This window comes from Castor canadensis, chromosome 15 (assembly GCF_047511655.1).
Source record: "Castor canadensis chromosome 15, mCasCan1.hap1v2, whole genome shotgun sequence".
Lineage (NCBI taxonomy): Eukaryota > Metazoa > Chordata > Mammalia > Rodentia > Castoridae > Castor > Castor canadensis.
This window is the reverse complement of record NC_133400.1, coordinates 74,918,751-74,943,925: the sequence shown is the minus strand read 5'-3', so window position 1 is coordinate 74,943,925 and position 25,175 is coordinate 74,918,751. Positions and strand designations below refer to the sequence as shown.

Below are 25,175 nucleotides of genomic sequence, written 5' to 3'. Positions count from 1 at the left end.
TGTGGAATTTATAGCTTAGGAATTGTGTCATTGGTTTCTGAACTGCAGAAACAAAAAGCCTTGTACCTGCTCTGGGGGGTGTCAGGGACCTAACTAAACACACTTCCTTTCTATGATTGCCAGTCCATTCCTCAGTGGGGGCTCCACAAAAATATCAGGTCTTCGTCAGAGGCTGTAATCAGAGTGAAACATCTAAAAAATTATTGTGGAGGACTGCCTCTAAATATAAGAACCAGCTAAATTTGCATGGTCCCTTCTTTTGAAGAATAGATAGCAAGGGTTTCCTGTCTTGGCATTACCGCACAGCAGCTGTGGCTATCTGCCCATTTGACACCTGGTGAAATTGTAGTTTCTGATGGAGAAATATTTAAAGTTGACAGCTGTCACTGAAACATTTAGTATATAGTTTTCAAAGACAAGCTAGAAAGCAGTGGTTTCTCATTACTTAAAATTTTGTCTAAAGAAACTGGGCAAAAAGTTCAAGTTATATAAAGTAGGGTAGTCTGGCTTTCCAGGTAGTCTCCCTTTTTTTCGGGGAAATGTCACTCAGCAACAAAATGAAAACTAAATTTAAAAGAAAAATGTTGTAAAAATCACATAAAAATGAGGACACCGCAAAATTAGTAATGATTAGGAGAAAGCCAGGGTATTTGTACTATTTTCCTCTCTACTCTCTAAGAGTGCTTCTTTAGTGCTTTCAATACAGTGTCATTAAGTGTATGACCGTGGTTCTTGTGACCCTCCAGAAATCCTGAAATGAGAAATGCCAAGTATAAAGAGAGAGGGATTAAAAAGTTAAACCGTGGCCGGAGGATCGCATGGACGACCATGTATTTGTGACATGTGTCCACTGCCACACGCGAGATTTCTCTAGGCCGTCGAGGCTCGCTGGTCACTGGTCTCGCTGTTCTGGGTCCCCGCGGTGCGCGGGACTCTCGGGACACCCGGCCGGGCCGGGTTGGGCCGCAGCCAGGGCACTGCGCGGGTCCAGCTCGGTTTGTCCAGGACCGCGACCCTCGGGGAGGACGCCTGGCTCCCGCCGGGCTGCGGGAGGACCCCTCGACGGAGCACGGCCGCCTGGCGAGCGCTGCAGACGGCGTTCCCCGCCGCGGCCGTGACGTCACGCCCGGCCTTGCCCGGCCGTTGCCGCGAGACGGCCGCGTTCCGGTTCCGGTCGGTTGCCTGGGAGACGCGGGTACACAGAGGAACGGCTCCCGTCGGAGGCCGAGTCACCCCAGCGGCCTCCGTGGACTGGCCGCCGAGCGGCTCGGGTTGCGGGCGCCATGAGTCAGAGGCAGGTGCTGCAAGGTAGGCGGAGCGGGCCGGGCGCCCCGACGGGCTGGCGGCGGGGCGAACGGCCGCCCCACGGCGCCTCTCTCCTCTCGCTCTCTCCCCGCAGTGTTCGAGCAGTACCAGAAAGCCCGGACCCAGTTCGTGCAGATGGTGGCGGAACTGGCGACCAGACCCCAAAACATCGAGACGCTGCAGAACGCGGGTGAGCCGCGGGCCTCGCTTGCTGGTGTCCCGCACCTTCTGTCCTACCTCCCCTCGCCTCCCCTCCATCATCTTCCATCATTCTCCATCCTCTATCCTCCATCCTCGGCCTCCTACGCCCCGCGCCGTCCGGGGTGCATCCGCCCCTCCCCGCGCTCCCTTGGCACCGCAGGACCACCCCGTCGCCAGGTTCCCATGCACCGCAAAGAAGCATCTCCTTAGCAGGTCTTTTCGAGTGAGGCTGATAGGGCAAAATGTCCCGATTGGTGTGCTGGGGAGCCTGGTGTCCTCATTTCCATCTGCATTGCAATCAGGCAAGTGGGCAGGTTGAATGGAGGCTGTACGGACTGCCTGGAGGTCATTTTCCGTGGATGGGAATCTACCCTAATCAGACCCATTTTATCCTGGTGCCCTTGCAGGGGACCCTGACTTTGATCACCTTCAACTTCCTCACAGCAGAGACTGCAGACTAATTTGCACAGTATTTGTAGCCTTGCATCAGTAAAAAGAATGATATACTTGAATCTTTCCCAAGAGAGTCGAAGTAGGTCTTCACTCCACTGTCTGAGATAGAGCGGTGAGAGCAGAGAGTGGAGGAAGGGAGGGAAGGGGCGGGGGAAGGGGGGAAGAGAGAGAGAGAGAGAGAGAGATTGAGATTGAGAGAGAATGAGAATTTTCACAAACATTTTTTATTAGTATGTGTTAGTTGTCCAGGGGGTTTCATTGTGATATTTCTATATATGCTTACAATGTAGCTTGGTTAGTTTCACCCCTCAACACGCACCATCATTCTTCTTCTTTTTTGATTAAAGATGATTCCACCACCATCTGAGCTGTAAGGTAGCTAGCTATTTATCACTACTATGTCATAAGAAACAAACTTTCAGTATATAGTATAAAATCTTTAAAACTGATTTAAGTAAACATATCATTAAAATAAATTGAGAACATACTGTCAGAGCAAGAAGAGTTGGACATAGTGTTTACTATGGGTTTCTTTGAGGGGAATTACTATTGCACCAATGTGGTAAAAACTTTTTGTCACTGGGATTTTGGTGTTTATTCCTTGGGTGTTTTTTTGATGGTGTGTGGAGAAGATGCATTAAGAAAGAGAAAGTATATTTTTATATTTAAATTTTCCAAAACTTTGAGACAATTGTAGATTCATGTGTTTAAGGAATAATGCAGAGAGATCCCTGTACATTAGTTAGTTTCCCCTGATGATAACATCTTGCCAAACCATAATACAGTATCACAACCAGGATGTTGACATTGATAAAAATTCATTAATATCATTTGGGTCTCCCCAGTTCTATTTGTTGGTCTCTGTGTTTCATTCTGTATAATTTTGTCCCATGTTGTACCCATCACCACCACAGTCAAGACACATCACACTTTCATCATTACACAGATGTCTTGTCTTGTCCTTTACAACCATGCCCATTTCCTGTTGTTCCTAAACCTGGACAGCCACTAACATATCCATTTCTAAAATTTTGTCACTGCGAAATTAATAATGTTTTGTTATGTAGTTCTATGTAGATTAATTTTCTTTATTCTCTCTGTGTGCACATGCAGGCATACACCTTCAAGGACCCAGAACAATATTTCACACATGGTGTTTCATATACACACATTAAGTTTATTAGGGCATTGTGTGTGTGTGTGTGTGTGTGTGTGTGTGTGTGTGTGCTTGTGTGCAGACATGTGGGGCAGTACTGGGGCTTGAACTCAGGCTTGGCATTTTTTTTTTCTCTCAGGTCTTACTTAATACCCTCTGAATGGACTCTACTATTTATAAAGATTTACTTTTTAGGCAATATGTATGTAATATGTAAATTTAAAGTTTATTTTTAATGAAAAAATGGGTGTTTAGAAATTTAATGCTGAAATGTTAATATACACATAACACTTAAGACATAGAATATCATCTTTTAGTATTCTAGTGGCAGTTTGCCTTTTAAGAGTACAATGTAGAATATATGATAGAATCTGTTTTGTTTCTTTCTTTTCTTCACTTTCTTTCTTTTCCCTCCCTCCCTCCTTCCCTCCCTCCTCCTTCCCTTCCCTCCCTCTCTCCTCCCTCCCTTCCTCCCTCCCTTCCTTCCTTCCTTCCTTTCTTCTTTCCTCCCTTCCTTCCTTCTTTCCTCCTTCCCTTCCTTCTTTTCTTCCTTCCTTCCTTCCTTTGCTTTCTTTCTTTCTTTTTTGTTAAGGGTTTCATTATGCTGTCCAGGCTGGCCTTGAGCTCCTTGGGCTCAGGTGAGCCTCCTGCCTCAGCCTCTGAAGTAGCTGGGACTACACACATAAGCCAGTGTATATGGCATTGGGATTTAATCCAAACTGCCAAGTTTAGTGATCACCAATGTGCAAGATTTGACATCCTCCACTTAGGGCCTGCCTTATGAAGAAATGAAATACAAAAGGAATACAGCAATGTTTTGAAATTATTTGCCATTGTCTATTATCTTGATGCCATGATATGATTTTTTTCTTTTCCTGAGGAACATATTTTCCATATATTTCAGGTTATATAGATTCAACTTAAGTGTATCTTTAGTAACTTTATTTCAATTCTTTTTGGTGGTACTGGGGGTTGAATTTAGGGCCTCATGCTTGGTAGGCAGGTTCCAGCCCACTTTTAGTAACTTTAAGTGAGGACCGATTGTGAATATCCCTATATATAAATATTCTTTTAGTTAAAAAACAACCTGAAGGTTTGTTATGAAACCTTTAGTTTCTTCATCATCAGTGAACTTAATTATGCAGTTCTTTCACCATGAATTTAAAAATGCTGTTAAATGAGCCATGATAACCATGTGTCCACTATATATTGTGATCAGCTTTTCTCAGGCAGGTGCCTTCATTTTAGTAGTGTAAGATCCTAACGCATTTTATTCTTTGATATATTTCTATGTATCTGGGAAGATTGTGTTTTTCATTCCCACTTTCCCCCCCAATATACTGTTTAACTAAACATGTACCATAGATCCTGGGTAATATGAAAAATATTTTATATATTAGGCATTGTGATCAAATAGTAATTCTCTTGCAAAGAATTTTGAATCACTGCATGTGAAAGAAATACTTCAGGAGAAAAATATCAATGGAGTTTTATTGCATTTTAGTTCACTGATTTTTTTCATTGTTTTTGATGTGCTAATGAGAGAGCTTGTCTTATTTGATATCTCCAAAGTCCTGACCAAAGCAAACAAACTGTTGTAAAATCTCTTATAGTACTTGTAAAAGAATAAGTTTGATTTCTAATCAAAGTAATTACTACAAAGAACTATGTACAGAATGTGTATAGCCTCGGGTTTTTTAAATTGTGGTTTTATTCCTTCTAAATCAAAAGAACACATGAAAACATTAAAAGTTTAATGTTTGTTATAAAAATCTCTTTCTGTACCCTGGAACCTTATGTGTTTGAACCACTACATCTTGCAGCTATTTAAAAATGAATTTTGATACTTCCCCTCTCAGAATAATCAGCAACACATGACTGTAATAGTAGAGATAATAAATACATTGTTACTTTCACCAATTATAAAATTTCAGCAATTGGAGGTAGCTGGTTAGTTATTAAATGTAAGAAACATGTTTTGTGGCATAGTGGGATCCCAGGCCACTATTAGGTCTGTTTAGGAGGTCTTCTAAAGTAAGCTAATAAAAACCCCAAGAAAATTATTTTTAAACTGTTTGGCAACATAAAATAAACTTTTTCTGAATCAGTTATTTGTATAAGTGGGAGTAAAGTTCTATATTATTTACACATAACCTATAGTACAACAGTAAAACATGACATATCAGAACCTACACATATTTCCAAAAGAATACAAATAAAAAGTTTGCATAACACTTTAAGTATACATCTGCCTGAAGCTATTTTGCTAACTTAAGCAATTTTAATGGTAAATTAATGATTTACCATTAGGCAAATTAATGATTCAAGAAAATAATATATGTTGTTGACATAAAATGATTTAAAATCACGTGTCTGGAGTGGGGCGAAAATCTTCAGATAATTTGGTACTTCAAAATGCTATGAGAAGGAATAGCCCCTGGTTAGTATTTGTAACATATTCAAAACATATCTTGTATGTATATGTACCAGAACGGATACTGAATCTGAAAAGAAAATTAGCAGAGTGACTTCAAAAAAACCTAACTAATCATGCTATTTAAATTTGACATATTTTGCCCATGTGAAAGGACTCTTAAAGTTGGAATATGAAGCACAATTAACTCAAAGCATAGGAATAGAGAGGTTCGTTACACATGCTCAAGTGGAAAATACGCTGGAGAGCTCTCAACATTCTGAACTTGTATGCTGCTAGTAATACGTTCTGAAAGCAAAGTGTTACTCAGGGTTTTATTCCAAACCACTGTCCCTACACAGACTTTATATCTTGGTATTTGGACATAGTAGAAAATAATAGAGCAAGGACTAGGGACTCAGTGTTTTCTTAGGAAAAACTGAACACTTAAAAAGTAACCCAAGCTAAAGACTGGGCACAATGGCTCATGCCTGTAATCCCACCTACTCAGGAGGTGAAGATCAGAAGAATCAGTCTGAGGCTAGACCTGGCGAAAAATTATAGAGATCCCCATCTCAACGAACAAGCCAGGCACATCTGTAATCCCAGCTATATGGGAGGCATAGGGAGGAGGATTGTAGTCCGAGGCCAGTCTGGGCAAAAAATGTGAGGTCCCATCCAAAAAATAACTTAAAGCGAAAAGGGCCGGGTATGTGGCTTAAGTGATAGAGCACATACCTAGCAAGTGCAAGGCCCCATTTCAAACCCCAGTACCACAAAAAACCTAAAAGTGACTGAAGCTATGATGAGTCTGTAAGAGAGTGGGCCTTAGAAATGGCGAGTTTGTGGGGTTAGATTTTAATGTTAGAGACTAAATTTTTTGTTTTTTTCAAAAATATTTGAGATGCTATTTAAGTATTCCATAATCTTACTTAATATTTAAATGTTGCTCAAGGTCTTTCCACTTCTGCCTGGGACTTTTTCCTACCTACTACACTTTCTTTTCCTGCTTTTTTTTGTTTTTTGTTTTTTGAGACAAGGTCTCACTCATGTAGTACAGGCTGACCTCTCACTTTGTAGCCAGGCCACCTCAAAGTAGCTATCCTTCTGCCTCAGCCTCCTGAGTACTGGGAGTACAGGAGTACTACACCAAGCCCAGCTTCTACTCATTCTCTATTGGTTTAGGTGTTGATTCTCAGGGAAGCCTTCTGAACCCTCCCTGTAAGTTAAGTCTCTAGATTTAAGCCATCCTTGCTCCTAGTACTTCTCTTTCATAGTGCTTAACTGTAGTTGTAATTCTTCAGTTTCTCTTTTCCCCACTAACCAGACATTCCATGCCTAGCACAATTCATAGAAAATAGATGTTCAAAATATTTACTAGATGAAGGAAGGAGCAATTATTTTTCTAAGTGTTTTCACATCTCTTAAAAAATTAGATTCTTCTGGTGTGGTAGCATATGCTTATAGTCCCAGCCCTTGGGAGGGTGAGGCATGAGCATTGAGAGTTTGAGGCCAGCCGGGGCTACCACAGTGTGCTGCTCTCCCAAAAATCTGCTTCCCCTCTCTAAAAAACTAGATTCTTGTAACAGCTCAGGGGAGTAGTGTAGTGTTGTACTTAAGTCTAAAGAAAGTTAGAGAATTGTCCCTATCATAAAGTGAGTTGTGTTAGTGGCCAATCTAGGACTAGAACTCATTTCCTAACTCCTGCCTGGTCTTGTGCTCTTTCTACTTTACCCTGTAGATATTAGAAAATTATTTCTAGATAGTTCTTGAAGTTCCTAATAAACTTTAATGTTAACTGTTGAAACAAGTCCTTTGTTTAGGTCTTTGGGTATCAGTGGTTATCTAACAGTTGTGAAACTGGGTGGTTTTTGAACTTTCCTCAAGGGACTGTCAGGGGACCTGGAGCGGAGTCAGCTCGGAAGAACTTTGAACTGCTAAATCCTTGGAGGGCTGAGGGAGTGGGAGTAGCATTTAGGGTTCCAGCGGGCCTCAGAGCCCTAGTGGATCCTTAGGTTTCTCTGGTTCCCAAGAAAAGTCTTATCAGCACCTGGGGCAAGTAATCCACTGGGAGTGAGAACAGAGGTAGTACTTCAAGGAATTCTGTTACTGCTAACGTGTCTGGACTCTGAGCCGAGCCCTAGATGGTCAGCTGCCCTGTGGCTGCTGCCTGCTGACCTGGGATTTTGAGAAGACAAGCGGTACAGTACAATGCAGGTGTGGCACTCAAGTTGTGTTGGGGTTTTGCTGGAGGTCTGTAGTTAACACTTCCTCCTCTTCTTTGATATAATCATGCTTTGTATGAAGTACTTTTTCTCCTTCACTCAGGGCAGAACTTAGGGATTTCTATTGAGTGGTTGGACTGTCTGTAGGAGAAATCCAGGACTGCATTCCAGAGAACTATTGGCCTGGCCTTGTGGGTGGGGTGGCCTACATGAATATAGCCAGGCTTCCGTTTTTTTCAAAGTGAAATGTTGGTTTTCCAGTACATCCCAGGCTTTCTATCATAGGATGACTCAAAGTTAGATTTATTGTTTATTCTGGTTTGTTTAAAGTCAAGCTAAAAACTAGTGTATTTGGGTGCACATGTGTGCATCTCCAAAGGAAATGATCTCTACTCACTTTTCTAAATATTTTAAGTTTTATACCTGCATCATATCAGAATCATTAATAAAGTATATACACAAACTAGATTATATTATTTTCCCATAATTTTTTTATAGATTTAGTTTAATACAATGCTTTTTTTGTTTGTTTGTTGAGATACAGACTTGTTAGGTAGCCCAGGCTGGGGTTACGGCCATGTACCACACTACAGGCTAGGCATGTAGTATGCATTTTTAAAAATTGAGGGATTATTTTAAAAAACAGACACTTAACTTTTTCCTACAGCTTCCTTAAATTAACATTGAAGATATCAACTATCTTGTTCAATTTTTTATATAAAGATACACTTGATTATGGCATAAATATTATGTCAATTATTATTATCATTATGACTATTGTATGTCAAAATAGCTGCTATATATAAAATTTCAGGTAAAAAAATTGTTCCTTCTTTCTGTTATTTCATAAAATGTTTCTCTTTTTCATTTTGCTGCCAGGAAAGAGTGTTGAGAGCTCAATTGAAATAATAGCCTTAACCTATGTTTCTGATATAATTATCAGTCTCCTCTCACAATACATGGAATTAATTCTTACCTTTTTATACCTGTCATGTGAATGTGTGTGTGTGTGTGTGTGTGTGTGTGTGTGTGTGTGTGCACTCTTTGGGCATTGAATTCAGGGCCTCTGACATGCTAACCATCCATATATATGTATCTTGAAAACTATCTCAAAAACTTTAGAGTAGGTGAAATATGATTGAAATAAAAAATTATTTTGACTTGAAGATAGATTTTTGGTTTTGGTGATGGGGATTGAACCCAGGGCTCTTGAATGCTAGAAAGTGTTCTTCCATCATAACCTAAGCCTGAAGACAGATTTTTGAATTAATTGCCTTCCAAATATTTCCAACTCAAATATTAACCCATGAAACTTCTTGGAGCAGGTAATCCTTTTGGCACTGTCCTATTTACTCACTGTTCTGTCCCCTTCCTTTTTTAAATAAATTTTTTTATTAGGCTATATCCATTATACTGGGGGGGGGGTTGTAGTGATAATTCCAATTAGTGTTATATTGTACATTATTTATATTGCCCCTGTCATCTCTCCCCCTCAGCCCCCTCCCCACCCCTGCCCCCCTCCTAGACATTCTAATCTGCAGACAGGTGGAAATAATAGATATTCTAATCTTCTGCAGGCAGATGGAAATAATAGATATCTACTATAAAAGGGAAAACACATTTGTAAAAGAAGACAAGACTAATTCAAAAATTTCAGCTCTCACTTGGGTGGTGGAGATAGGAGGTTTGAGTTCAAGGCTATCCTACACAAAGTTAGAGAGATCCTATCTCAAAACCAAAACCACAAAAAAAAAAGGGATGGAGACATAGTTTAAGTGGAGGACCTGGATTCAATCCCCAGTACTGTGAGAAGGGAAATTCAGCTCTCCAGAAGACTTTCCAAATAAAGTAGAATCATGTCTTTGTTGGCCTGTTGTTGGTGAGGTAACAGTTTAAATGACCTATGAGAGTTTTTTAAAGCTTTATGAATTTATGATATTAGTATCATTCATATACCTACATCTTGTACCTAAAAAGAAAATAACTATGAAAATTATATGTATTTTTAACTAACATTTACCTGAATGAAGAGAAAATTGCACATTAATGTTCATAGTTGGTTCATTCATCATTCAGTGAGCATTTATTGCATGTCCAAGTGCTTGATGGAGGCTTAGTTGCTGATCATGCAAACCTCAGAGGAGTGGTCCCTGCCCTTTCATGGCTTATCTGTTACTGGAGAGAGCTATATGAGTAAATTGTTGTTTACTTGAAAGCTAACTACCTCAAAATTTGGGACTGAGGGGTACTGTTCAAGGGACACACCTAGGAGTGGGTATCATCTCTGCTGGATTTCCTAGGAGTTATCTAGATGAAATTGCATTCAGGCAGAGAGAACATTATGTGAAAGGCACAAAGGCAAGAGAAAAGGTGGTAGTAAGTAGAAAAGGCCAGCATTTAGGGATGGCTAGAACTTGGGTTAATAGGGTAAGGGAAAGGGGAGTCAGTTGTCACTGGAGGAGAAAAAAGGCCTAATCATGAATGACCTCATAGGAGGTTTGGATTTTTCCTGAAAAAAAATGGAAGACCATTGAAGGGTTTTAGTTTTTGTTACTGAAATGGTTGTGTTTTAGAAAGATGACATTAGCAGTAGTGTGGAGAATAGTTTGGCGGGGTTAAGACAGATCAGGAAGATCAGATATATGCATTTTTACTCTTGGAGTCATGAGGCTAATTGCTGCTAAAGGGAAGGATCTGCAGGACTTCTTGACTCAGGAGAAAGGGGCGTGTCAGGTGAGAGAGGAGTTTGGGACTCCCAGGCTTCTGGTTGTGTGGACACATCAGCTTCATTTATTGATAAGAGAAAGGGAACACACAAAGCAGAGAGAACTGGTGAGTTCCTCTGTCCAGTGTGGAGGCTGAAGTGTGTCTGGGATATTGCCCATGTAGGGTATCCTTGACTGTGGGGAGCAGGTTGAATACTAGGTTGGAGCTTTGGAGGGGATCTTACCTGGGAAGAAAGGTTCATACGTGTGGAACCTGGATGTTTTTTTAAAAACTATATTACAAGCCCATTTAATATTTTCTCATGTAATTATAAATTTGTATGTTATAGCCATTTTATCTATAGTATAATGCAAATTTAATTTGAAGTAACTTTGTGTGCATGTGTGTGCTTGCAGGGCCAGCACATGCTAGGCAATCGAGGCAATCACAAAGCTATAACCAGTCCTGAAATAACTTTATGTTCTCTACATTTTCACTCAGTTTAGAATTTCACACCTACATTCTGGTGGCATTGACCCAGTCAAGAGTGAGATAGTTGCACTAGAAAAATGAATGGCATTTTGATTTAATAGGTAATCGTGGAAGACTACTACAGTAATGCTAATGGTAGAACAGTGTGACTTCCACAGATTGTGCACTTTTGTCTGCATTCTCAGCCTGGCACATTGGCTAGTTTTCACTGGTCACGGGGCTGTGACTGACAGAGGAACAAACAGGACAGCATAGATTCTGGAGCTGTAAGTATTATCGACCTCATAGAATTGAAATGAGGATTATGTGGGTAACATTTGATAATTTCCCTGACACATGGAAATACTATATAAGTGTTTGTTAAATAAGCAAATAAATTTGTAATATTTATTCCTGTCTCCTAGGACTTGCTAGATACCATCTTCCTCTTAACCTCTCCCCATTCAACAGTGGCATATCAGATGTGGCGGTCCTTCACTCATGAATTGAATTAACATCAAATCACCAAACAAATCTCCCAAGATTCTATAGCTAATGGGAATACATTTAAAAGGAGAAAACAGCTTATTCTAGTCTAAATAGTTTCTTGAATTATTTATCATTACTATTGGATTTGTGTAAAAACACTATACTTTTTGGGATTCATTCTGCCCCTTTAAATAAATTACAAGACTATGTGTTTTATAAGGGATATAACATCTTAAATGATAATTGACTTTATAATTATACCAGTGAAAAAGTATTTCATAGAAATTAAGGCAAATAGATATACCCAAATTTACACTTTTCTAATCAAATGCAGGAATAGTGGTCAGGGATAAATCATAAAGGATAGAAGAAACCAAAGTAATGTCTGAACATTCTAATTCTAAAAAAGATGAGAAAACAACACAAATATTTTTAAGAAAAATGATCACAGGTTCTGTCCAGTAGCGGGGGCATGGGATGCGGATGTGGGGGAGGTGGACCAAACAATATATACACATGTGAGTAAATGCAAAAAAAAAGAAAAATGATCAGTGAAGGAAATGAGAACATGTTATACAATTCATCAGTGTTGTGAAACTTGCTTCAGTAAAAATATAGTCATGTAAATGAAACGGCTGATTATGGAAATAAAAAATTGAGTCTATTAGAATAAGGTTGATAAGTAATTACAGCTTTACTGTAATAGAATATATAATGCTTAAGTAGAAAGATCACACCAGGGTCAGAATCACAAATGTTTAAATAATGGTTAGCTGTATACTCAGAACTGTGCTAGGAAATTTGAGGAATAGAAAAGAAGGCTTTGCTTTAGAGGTGTTTACTACATTACTGAGAAGATAAGACATTTATTCACATAACACAAACTGGAGAATCACATAGCATGGTATGCCAGGTATAGCTGCTGTGCTTTGCTCCATACGTGGCAACTTCTGGGGTGTCATTCACAGCGTGATCCAAGTGAATGATATCCTCTGGACTTATGCAGTGCACAGCCATATGTGATGGACCTGGGAATTACTGAAAGTCTTCATTTTCATTTGTTTACTTCCCTCAGAGCAGGTGAGACAATTATTAAAACTCCCCAATGGCTTGCCATTTCATTTAGAATAAAATTAATTAAAATCTTAGCTTGGCCTGCAGTCAAATTTGATCTAGCCCCGGCCAACCTTTCTAGCTTTATTTCTTGCCACATATAGTCCTTGTCCCCTTTATGCTTTAGGCCAGTATGAATTTATCAAGACTTTTTCAGCCGTCTGCAACAACCATACATCCCAGTCACAACCAGAAACGTGAGAGCATCACTGAGTCCTCCCTCTTCACATCATCAGGTTATCTTTCAAGTATCTCCATGGATCCCCAGGTTATCTTTATATCTGGCTCTATTCCTACACTAGGAACTTGATCTTCCTCCCATATTGTCCTCCCCACAGTAATGAGAGTGCTCCTTTACACATTGCAAATTTGAGCCTTTTGGTGCATTAATGTTTAGATAACATTCAGAAATACTTAAAATTGGGTACTGGACTCTTAGGACTTTTGCCTCTGTTTATCTCAGCCTTTTTTCTCCAATTCCTCTCCTCTCTTGCACTGCACTCATCTTGTATTCTCAGTTTTGTCAACATATTAAAGTGTTTTTAAACACAGTCTCCCTCCAGACTCATGATTTTAACTAACTCACTCTGTTGCCTCTCAGCATAAGCAGTCATATAGCAAGCAGGGCAAGAGATCCCTTCTATTTCTTTAGCAACAGTTTCTATTATATCTTATTGGATATATACCTGAGTCAGATGGTAACATTGATGGTCAAAAGTGGATCCTTTGCTGTGCAATTGGTTAATTGTGTGCAAAAATCACTTCTTTCAAAATTTGGTTTCTTTTTCTTTTTTGGCAGTACTGGGGCTTGAACTCAAGGCCTCACCTTTGCCAGGCTTGCTAGGCAGGTTCTCTACTACTTGACCACTCCACTAGCCCACTTCTTTCAAAATTTGAATGAGGGTTGGAGGTGTGGCTCAAGCAAAAGAGTGCCTGCCTAGCGAGTACAAAGCCCTGAATTTAAACCCCAGTCCCACCAAAACAAAACAAAAACTTGAATGAATTGTAGTAGTAGTTTCATAGTAAATGGTCACATAGATTTAGATTTAAATAAAGCATGTTATTGGAATTTGAATTTTTGTAAAATTTATGGTAACTAATATCCCACATATTTTACAAGTTTATCATGGTTAATTTTGAATAGAATTGGAAAATGGAAAATAAATAGTAGAAATAAGTTTATTTTACATTAAATGAAGAAGGGGTCAAAAGGCACTATCAAGAGAGTGTGAAAACAACCTACAGAATGAGAGAAAATACTTTGAAAACCTAGATTAATATGCGCAATATGTAAAGAACCCCTACAAGTCAATGACAAACATTCCAATTGAAAAATGGGCAAAGGACTTGAGTAATTTATATTTCTTCAAGAAAAACATACCGATGGCCAATAATCACATGAAACAGATGCTCATTAGTCAGGGAAATGCAAGGCAAAAAGTTGAGGAGTTCAAGTCCAACCTAAGCAACATAGAGGGACCCTGTCTGTTATCTCTCCTAAGCAGAGAGTGTGGCTCAGTGGAAGAGTGTTTGCCTAGGGTGTGCAAGGCCCGGGGGAAAAAAAAAAACCCACAATGAGATACTACTGGGTGTTCATTAGGATAGCTATTATTTAAACAAAAATTAAAAAAAAAAAACCCAAACCAAAAAATAAATGTTGCTGAGTATGTGTAGAAATTGAAACCCTTGTGCTTTACTTGGGAATGTGCTTTGACTTTTTTGTTGTTTTTTGGCACCATAAGGTTTTGAACTCAGGGCTTTATACTTACAAGGCAGGCACTCTATGGCTTGAGCCACACCTCTAGCTCAGGAATGTGCTCTGATGGGAATGTAAAAGCACAATGGAAAACAGTCTGGCAGTTCCCCAGAGTGCTAAACATAGAATTACCATTTGATCTAACAGTTCCACCTTGAAAATGTGCTAAGTGAAATAAACCAGGCAATAAAAGGACACATATTGTATGACTCCACTTAAATGAAATACTAGAATAGGCAAAATAGAGACAGGAAGTAGAATGGATGTTACCAGGGGCTGGGGGTGGGGGGTAATGTGGGGAAATGGGAAATGTCTTAAATGGAGTATTGTTTGTTAGGAATGCTGAAAACATTCTAGAAATGGATAGTGGTGAGAATTGTACGTTATGAAATGTACTTAATGCCACAGAATTGTATGCTTAAAAATAGCTAAAATAAATTTCGTTACTAGTATATTTTATCCCACTAAAAAGAAATAAAATTTAAAAATTAAAACAAAGCTAATAGCAGGTAACCTGGAGAACAAAAAATCCTTCTTTTTAAAATTTATATTTTTAAGAGATAGGGTCTTGCTATGTTGCCCAAGCTGACCCTGAACTCCTCAGCTCAAGCCATTCCCCTGCCTTGAGTAGCTGGGACTATGTGTATACACTACCTCATTCAGCTCAAGATACCTTATTCTGACATAAAAAGACCAAAGGCTAGGTGTGCAGACTTTTTTTTTTTAATTACGAAGGTACATTTTTTTTTTTTTATTGTGTTGGGGATTGAACCCAGGGCCTTGCACATGCCAGACTAGTGCTCTACAGCTGAGCTACATCCTCAATCCTACAAAGATACTTTTAAAGGTTATTATAATACATTTGCACAGACTGGAAGAACTATAGTTGAAAATACTTCCTTCTAAAGGAGCAAAGTTGAGTTGTTTAAATATCTTTATAGAACACAGCAGATGAAGGTGATATGTGTGTAAATTATATGCATGTAATGTAAGAATGGATGGGTTATTTTTTGTCATTGGATACATTTAGCATTTTCTTCCTGATGATTTCTATATGCCATCAGCATGCAAAACCAAAGTAATTTTGACTACATTGTGTTATAAGGAATTAAATGAAAGAGTTATGATTATTTTAAGGCTGTTTTATAATCTTTCCACTACATTGTTTGTTTCTTGACAGTAGGTGATGCCTTAACTCATAAGTACATTCCTTTTTTTTTTTTGAGGTAGGGTCTTGCTGTGTAGCCCAGGGTAGCCTCCAACTCAAGATTATCCTGTGTCAGCCTCTCAAGTACTGGAGTTATAGGCATGTGCCACCACACCTGCTTGTACGTCTCTATTTTTTACCACTTGTCTAACCCTGATATATTGTTTGAATGAATGACTGTGGACAGAATTAGTTAGGTTATTTGGAATGTTTCCAATATGACATCCAAGAAAAATAGAAAAGGAACTCAATCAAAATGTATGTGAAGGTGATCATGATTTATCATTAAATTATATTCTAGAAATATTTTCACACCGTTTTGTCAGCTTTCATAGAGTAGGCAGAATTGTTTTATAGATGTTAGAGTACAATACATGAATTATTTTTTCTATTTATTTATGTATGTATTTTGTGGTGCCGGAGATTCAACTTGGGGCCTTTTCACATGCTAGGCAAATACTCTTATCAATTAGCCACACCCCCAGCCCTGAATTCTTACTTTTAAAATATTATTAGATAGTACATATTGGGGTCTTCAGAGGAGATCTCAGTGTCACTAGCTCCTCACTAGAACCTTGTTTTTCAGATATTGTAGCAGTTCTTCAGGTTGCTGCTGTTGTCTGAACTAAAGCGTATAGGACAGTTACGATCGGGCGGCAGCATTGACTTAGAAGCTTAACTTTGATATCGGACGTAGGAATAGATAAAAGAATTATGAGTCATTTTTTGGCCTTACATTTTATGAACCAGATGCAGTAGAAAAATGGAGAAAACATATAAAGACGAAAAGTCCTTTGAATATAGACTAATGAAATACCATTTTGGGAGGTAAAATATTTTACTTCTAAATTGTAAACTGAAAATTTCCAAAATTGGGGGGTTTGTGGTTGATTAGCTAAGTGCTATAATTAATAGGCCTTATAATTAAATGAAATATTATAACCCCAAATAAATTAACTCATCAGATTTTTAACATAACAATTAAGCGTTCTTGAGCATAGACTGATTTCCCAATTACATTTCAAAAGACAATAAACCACTGCCTTCACATAAATATATCAAGTGGGAAAAAATTGTTTTAAGCATACTTTATATTTTTTAGCCTCAATAGTGCATTTATTTTGAAATTTTAAATACATGTTAATAAATTTAGCTTTCCTCTTTATAGTATTGATCTCTTTTAATAAAATGGTACATATTCATTATAAAAATGTGAAGTAATACTTGACAACAAAAGCAATCCAGTTAAAAAATGGGCAAAGGACTTAAATAGGCTTTTCTCCAAAAAATGATGTACAAAGGCCAATAATCACGTGAAAATATGCTCAAGAGCATTAGTACTCGGGAAACCAAAACCACAAGCAGATGCTGTTTCACACCCACGAGGATCCTGTTATTTTTACAGTAGTTGTTATTGAGGACAGAGGAAAGTTGAACTTTGCTGGTAGAAGTGTAGATTGGCGTGGCCACTGGGGAAGTTTGGTGGTTCTCAGATGGTGATGGCTCTACATTGTGAGTGGTATTTATGCCACTGAAGTATACACTTAAAAAGGGTCAAAGTGGTAATTTTTGTGATTCACATTTTACCACAGTAAAACAACAATGAAAGTAATAAAGCAAACTACAAGGAAGAGATCGACAAATTTATGTCCATAAATAACCTGTGTCAACATTTGGTGGTTATTCTATTACCTTATTCTGTGCTTTAGGCTTTTTTTTGGTGAGACCTCAGAAGTTATCTCTGTAAAAAAAAAAAAAAAAGTCTAGATAATAACATAAACAACATCTATGAACATTGAACTCATTTAACCTAAGCTATACCCGAGTGTGAGCAGGAGCCTTCTAACTAGTCTGCGTGGTATTCACGCGTGGCAGTTGTGACCTGATAGAAGACCATGTAATCTAACCAATCTAGACATAAAAATAATGTTTAAATGAAAGTAGAAACTAGGAAAAGCTACAGGTCACAACATGAAATGTATCTATGATAAGTATTGTTTTCTGCTTATGTTATTTAGTGGTACTATTTCTCATTTTGGTCTAATCTCTACTGTGCATAATATCTGTAGGGTGTTTTTGCTTTGGTCTAAATGTTATCTTTTTTCTATTTCAAATGTTTCAGGATATAAATGTGATAATAGAATACTTGTACTATTTGCTTATATATATTACCAGGATATATTTTTAAGGAAAAGATGTAATGACATCAAGTTTAAAAACTGGGGAGAAATATATATATATTTAACATATTTAAATATATATATATTTAATAATTATGAGTAACAAGTCAAACCTTGCTCTATTTTTTACTAGTTATGAACAATCTACTTAACTTTCCTTAGCCTGTATCTGTAAAATAGATACAATGAGAGCCTACTACATAAGTTTGTTATGAGTGTTAAGTAAACTAATATGGAAAAAAAAGTGTACAGAACAATGCTTTCATATAATAAGTACTCAATAAGCTGCTTTTATTGTTGTGGCGGTGATATATGTATTATGCATTTAATGCTAGAATGAATATTATGAGAGTTAGTAATACATTATATTTCCTTATCTCAAGGAATTTATTTGGAGATAATATTCATGCAGCCTCAGCAAAGACATCACACCTGAGTTGATGAATATGAAGCCATAGTCAAATGGCCCTCTTAGCTCTCTCAGCTGTGAGACAGATCCTAATAAAACTTCTGTAACAAAGTGTAAGTTTAGTTGGAATAAGAGAAAAGACCAAATAGAAGACATCATTGAGAAGAAAAGACTTGAAAGGAGTCTTGAACAATAGGATTTGCAAAGGCTGGGGGTAAACCTACCCCCACCTTCCTGCCCACCAGGGGCTAGGCCTTACACCTTGTACTCTATAAGCTTTGTCTGCACTCCTCGTGACAACCCTCTCAGGTGACATAGCTAAATGAGAGACTTAAACTCTTACCAAAGCCCAGAGCCTTTCTTATTTCCATGCTGTGCTGCTTGTTTAATAGTTACAGCTTGTATGATTTTGTGCCTTGCCCAGTTAGACGCTTTCTAAATATCCCATTAGGTTTTAGGTTTAGTCTTACTATGTAGCCCCAGATGGCTCCATCCTCCTGCCTCAGCTTCTCTAGTACTGGGACTACAGGGGTGAGTCACCATGCCCAGTTCTTAAGTTTTTTTGTTTCTACTGACGTTTTACCTTTGATTTTCTTGTCTACGTATATATGCTGAATTGTTTGTTTGCTTTTTAATTTAAATTTTGCTGACTTCTGTTTTTCATAATTTATCTCAGGTGTGATGTCTTTGCTGAGGCCTCTTCTTCTGGATGTGGTTCCAACAATTCAACAGACTGCTGCTTTGGCTCTTGGGAGACTGGCCAATTACAATGATGACTTAGCAGAAGCAGTTGTGAAGGGTGATATTCTTCCACAGCTTGTTTATTCATTGGCAGAACAGAATGTAAGAATTTCCAAAAAATAATGTGGCTTTTTTTGTTTTAGATTTTTAAAAAATTGATAGTTTGGGCACAGTTGCAAGCCTGTGGGCATTAGAATTATTAGAGTGTTAATACAACCTCAAATTCTCTGAACTGTGCATAGTAATATCTTCAGGGTATTTTAAAAAAAATTTTATTTTATTCATATGTGCATACAATGTTTGGGTCATTTCTCCCCCCTTCCCCCCCGCCTCTCTTACCCCCCCCCACTCCCTCCCCTTGTCCCCCTCTTACTCCTCACTACCTGGAAGAAACTATTTTGCCCTTATCTCTAATTTTGTTGAAGAGAGAGTATAAGCAATAGTAGGAAGGAAGGACCAAGGGTTTTTACTAGTTGAAATAAGGATAGCTATACAGGGAGTTGACTCGCATTGATTTCCTGTGCATATGTGTTACCTTCTAAGTTAATTCTTCTTGAACTAACCTTTTCTCTAGTTCCTGGTCCCCTTCTATTGGCCTCAGTTGCTTTAAAGTATCTGCTTTAGTTTCTCTGCATTGAGGGCAACAAATGCTATCTAGTTTTTTAGGTGTCTTACCTATCCTCATACCTCCCATGTGTGCTCTCGCTTTATCATGTGATCAAAGTCCAATCCCTTTGTTGTGTTTGCCCTTGATCTAATGTCCACATATGAGGGAGAACATACACAAGAAGAAATAAAAGAAACCATAGAAGCACTGTATAAACACCAAAGTGAAACAAAGAACACTATTAATAAAGAGATAATTGAACTCAGGACAAAAATAGACAACATTAAAGAGAAAACAACTCAGGATATGGAAAACCTCAGGAAAAAAACGAAACAGAATTGCAAAACAAAATGGAAGGCCAATCCAGCAGAACAGAACAAACAGAAGCCAGAATCTCAGAACTCGAAGATGAAATGGTAAAGGAAAAACCGAAGAACTATTAGTTAAACAACTCAAGACCTGTGAAAAGAAAATGCAAGAACTCACTGACTCCATCAAAAGACCAAACCTGAGAATCATGGGCACTGAAGAGGGAGAAGAGGTGCAAGCAAAGGGAATGCGTAATATATTCAACAAAATAATAACAGAAAATTTCCCAAATCTAGAGAAATCTATTTCCATACAGATGCAAGAGGCCTCCAGAACACCAAACACACCTGACCAAAATAGAACTACCCCATGGCATATTATCATTAAAACAACAAGTACAGAGACCCGAGAAAGAATACTGAAGTCTGTAAGAGAGAAAAAACAAGTAACATACAAAGGTAAACCCATCAAAATCACAGCAGACTTCTCAACAGAAACATTAAAAGCAAGAAGAGCGTGGGGTGAGATCTTCTGGGCACTGAATAAAAATAACTTCAACCCCAGGATATTCTACCCAGCAAAACTATCATTCAAAATAGATGGAGCAATAAAAGTCTACCACAATAAGCAGAAACTAAAACAATATGTGACCACAAAGTCACCACTACAAAAGATTCTTCAGGGTATTTTTGCTTTGGAGCTATTATGCAAATTTTCTCCATTACTGTTAATTTAAGGAGACAATCTATTTGAATTTTTTAGAGAATTATACATAAAGCAGTATTTCTGTACTTGCACATTTTAAATAAAACTACAGGATCTATTTTAAGGAAGAGTGTAGGCCCGTAGGAAATAAATAGTTGCTTTAAGCAATTGTAATATGCAGGTAAAATGTGGAAAGAATAAAAGAGACCTTGAAGTAAGGGACAGAGAAGCAACTAAAAGGAAGGAGAGAATGTATTTAATGGAAAGTTAGATAAAGCATTTTTTTTTTTAACTAAGTAAATGAGCTTGTCAACTCAAGTTTTTCCCCCTCCTAGTTGGTGCTACTCTTTGTTTCTGTTCAGTTCTGCCTATTTGGTTTCCATAATAGTTAAGGATCCTGTAGGTAGGGGTAGGGTCTTGGCCTATCCATTTCATTCTGCTAATTTATCATAACCTAGGCACGTATCTTTCTTAGCATCTTTAAGATTAACTCTCCATTTGCATAATAAAAAGAAAAACAACTGAATTGAAGAATGGGCAAAAAAATTGAATAAGTATTTCTCAAAGAATACCTGCAAATGGCAAACAAGCATCTGAAAAGATATGCAACAACTTTTGTCACTGGGAAATGCAAATGAAAACACAATGAGATATCATTTTACTCCGTCTAGGATGGCCATAATAAAAAACAAGAAAGAAAAATCATAAGTGTTTATGAAAATGTGGAGAAATGGAATCTCTAGCAGAAATTCTAGGCTAGCAGGAATGTAAATGGGGCACCTTCTTTGGAAATAGTTTGGCAGGTGCAATGAGTTAAATGTTACCATATGACTCAGCAGTTATCTTCCTAGCTATACATCCAAAAGAAACAGTTCTCTTACAAAAGTCACACAAAAGTTCATAGCAGCATTAGTCACTATAGCTAACAGGTGGGAACAACCTGTCCATCCACAGATGAATGAATAAACAAAATGTTGTATCATGAATGAATCACAATGTGAAGTAGACTAATTGGGTTTTATTGATAAAAGAGTTACAAGACTATCGCTGTGTTATTTTAACCATAAGCAATATTATAGCCAAATGTTTCCGATACATTTAAATTTTTTTAGCAATATGAAGAGAACAGTTTAGTCTCATGTTTCAGTTTTTCATTCCTTAATCAGATAAAATTTATATGTAGGAATACTATAACTATGAAGCAGTATTTAAAATTCATATCATGGTAATTTGCTTTTATCAAAAAGGCATTTCTAGAGGGTGTGTTAATAACATCCCATTGTTTAGCTTATTTATTTGCCATTTAAATACATTATGAATATTTTGCTTTTCTGTTTATATGGTGATTGGTAAGTACATTTTGGAACCAGGTTGTTATTTCAGGGTAACTTAGGACACCAGAAAGATTGGTTGAGGTCATGAAAGGCCTACCATGCTTCTTAACTTAAGGGCAAGTAAAGGAAATGAATTAGTTAGTTGACAGAGAGTTTAGTTACACATGCTAACAATCTAAGAGTTCCCATGTGTTAAACAGCACTTTTCAGTGTAAGGCAGATACTTAAAATCTCATTCTTTTATGAATTTGAGAAAGCACAATGTTTTATTTATAATTTCCAAGTGCATGATTCAGAATAAAATATTCGAAATATAATTTAAAACTTACCTTTGTCTTTTCAGTTTACTGAGCAGAAGCAATGGGGGAATATCAAATAATCAAATGATTTTGCAGTAATTTTTCATCTTTTATATTCAAAAGCTATTGAGCTTTATTTGTATTAATGTTACCTTTATGTTGTTTTTGGTCTGTTTTAGGTTTTGAAGTATGTAATTGCTCAATTCATGTGGGTTTGCTCTTTTTACCTTGGTAGCGTTTCTACAAGAAAGCAGCAGCCTTTGTGTTGCGGGCAGTTGGTAAACATTCCCCTCAGCTTGCACAGGCTATAGTTGACTGTGGAGCACTGGACACACTGGTGATATGTTTGGAAGATTTTGATCCTGGAGTCAAGGAGGCTGCAGCCTGGGCACTTGGATATATTGCAAGACATAATGCAGGTAATGGAACATATTTGAAAATTGATTGAAGTTAAATTCATTAGGTAAATCTGGTTTTGCTTAATAAGCCATAGATGGGGTTTTAAGGATGTTTCTGTCCATTATGAGAGATCATTTTTGAATGATCACCACGTTGTTTGGATCACACATTCACAAAATACCTTTATATTTCAGTCTTTGTCTTAGCAAAAGGGAACTAGGAAGATGGGGAGAAAGAGGAAAGAGTGACAGGGTGTAGGGGAATGGATTAGTTCTCAAAAGCCTTGATAGATAGGCATGGTGGTTCTGTGATCCCAGCACTCAGAAGGCTGACACAGGAGGATCACAAGTTTGAGGCCAGCCTAAGCTACGCAGAGACCCTGTCACAAACAAATAAACAAACAGTCCCTGGTAAACTGGTTCAGCTAAACAGATTATTGTAGTTTGTCACCCTTAAGTGGTCATTGAATCTTCACTCTCACTCATGGTAGGTCATTCCAACCAGGAGCCTTATGACATGAGTATGTGATGTGAAAAGATATGGACATATCTTTGTAGAAAATATGTGTATTCAGCTCATGTTGAGCAGGAAGGAGGAGGAAGAAAATGAAGGGTCCCTTCTCCTATAAATTAATGCCTCAGTGAAGTCATCAAGAAGGTATGGGGCCTCTTGGGAGAAGGTTGTGCTGACATACATATTGATAAGCTATACACAGGGAAGAGATTCACTGCCACCAATTTGTAGAAGCTGCTTAAGAACAAATGACATATGAAGAAAAAAAATTTTTTTAGCATATGTATAAATGGTCAACTTTGCTAGTTGCCAACAAATTGCATATTGAAACATCAGTTTAACATCTTTTCCCATCTACTGTTCTGTAGGGGAGGAAGGGTAAAGCAGCACTGGCAGCCATGAGGCTAATAGTGCTGTGGTGTTAGATAAGATCTGAGTTTGAGTTCAAGTACTATCTATCACTTAGCTGCTTTTGAACTTCCTGAACCTTTACTTCCTCATCTGCCAAAGAGGGTAACTAATACTAGTTACTTCCAAGATTTGTTGTGAGGATAATGAAATAATGTATGTAAAGTACTTAGACCAGTGCTTGGTAAGTACTCAGTAAATATAAGCTATTAGTATTAGTGTTGAATATTGGAGAGGACATTATAATATTTAGCTGGGTGCTGTGGCACACACTTGTAATCTGTTACTAGGGAGGTGGAGGCAGGAGGATCTCAACTTTGAGGTCAGCCTGGGCAATATAGTGAGACCCTGTCTAAAAAAGTAAGAAAATGAAATAATGTTTATGATATTGGAAGACAAGTTATAAATTGTCTAAACACGTGGAAAGCAGTTTGACAAAACTAATGTAAGCCATGAAAGAGCTCATGCTTACCCTGAAAAGCCTGCTTTGGAAATTCATCCTCAGGTAAGAATCCTACAGAATGAAAATGCTATATTCATGAAAATGTTATTGTAACATTATTTGTAATATCAAAACACCTCAAATGTCTGATAGAGGTTTAGTATTTAAATTATAGTAATCCACTTAATGGCATATCATGCAGCAAAGTAAAGGGGTAATTATGGTCCCTACATAGTAATGTGGAAAGGCGGTTATGTTAAAAAGAATAAAATTACATATTTCAGTTACAATAATGTAAAAATAAGTTTTTATGTGGACATAAATTATAAAGAAATATGTGTTGTGTTAGTAGGGTAGTAGAATTAAGGATGTATTTTCTTCACCTCCAGAGTTTTCAGTGTGTGCACTGTAAAAATCATAGCTACTATGTATTGAGTGATGATTATGTGCGTGGATCTGTGCTGTATGTCTCAGATACATGATCTCATTCTGATTGCAGTGCCCCTGGGTAGGTATTATTCTCCCCATTGAATGTAGAAAGCAAGGGTGACTTAGGATACCTAAGTTGTGTGAATGGCAGAACCAGAATTTGGGTCTAAATCTGACTTCTGTACTATATAGTTCCACTAGATATTTCCTGAAAAAGTATGGAATATTTACAGAAACAGGAAGAGGATTTCCCATGACTATGTTTAATTTGGTTCTTAAAATAGTGACATTGCTAGAGACAAAATAGAAATAAAATAGTAGGAAACTGAGTTGAGAAAGAAAACTATTGTTGTGCTTTGAATGATTAGAATCAATATATTAAAACCCTTTCCTTAGCATCTAGAGTTTGGTTTAGACTACTGGATTAGAGTTTAGTTTAGACTACTGTCTAGTACATGTTGAGTGAGAAAACTAATGCAGTGTTTTAAATCTGAAATTGGATATCTCAGGAAACGACATGAGTGGATTTAGTATGTTTTTGATATGTCAGAAGGATTTGTTATAAATTGTGACATGAGTATTTTAGAATGGTGTAAAAGAGCTCTGAGGGACAGCTGTACAGATACACTGTCAGGTAGGGACCCAGAGATAACCTTTCTATCCCTTCCTTTTGTTGAGTCTGGGTGAAATTATTATAGTTCATAAATATGATCTGACTTAGGGACCCCATTCCAATTTTTTTGGCTATAATCTGACTCCCACATGGAATTCCCACTGTAATTTCAGTATTTCACAGTAGTTAGGGGCCTGGGACCCAGAAGCTCCCAGAAGAGATTGCTATATATATTTTCTGTAGGAAAAGTAATTATTATATAGCAAACTTTGGAAGTCATCCTTCACATCCA

The 25,175-nt window shown here is 37.7% G+C and overlaps 1 protein-coding gene across 3 annotated transcripts in view; it reads left to right on the top strand.

The window, feature by feature from the left end:
• The first annotated feature begins 1,179 nt into the window (after positions 1-1,179).
• The window catches only part of Spag6 (sperm associated antigen 6), a 58,690-nt gene continuing 34,694 nt past the window's right edge, over positions 1,180-25,175 (top strand). Inside the window, exons 1-4 of one of the 3 annotated variants that reach the window (XM_074056529.1) lie at positions 1,180-1,308; positions 1,400-1,495; positions 18,761-18,927; positions 22,315-22,498. In XM_074056529.1, the coding sequence (XP_073912630.1) occupies positions 1,284-1,308; positions 1,400-1,495; positions 18,761-18,927; positions 22,315-22,498 (472 nt within the window). In that variant the 5' untranslated portion in view covers positions 1,180-1,283. Of the gene's footprint in view, positions 1,309-1,399; positions 1,496-7,590; positions 7,746-18,760; positions 18,928-22,314; positions 22,499-25,175 lie in introns of those variants that run through there. The other 2 variants (XM_020167452.2, XM_074056528.1) reach the window with 2 other exon arrangements.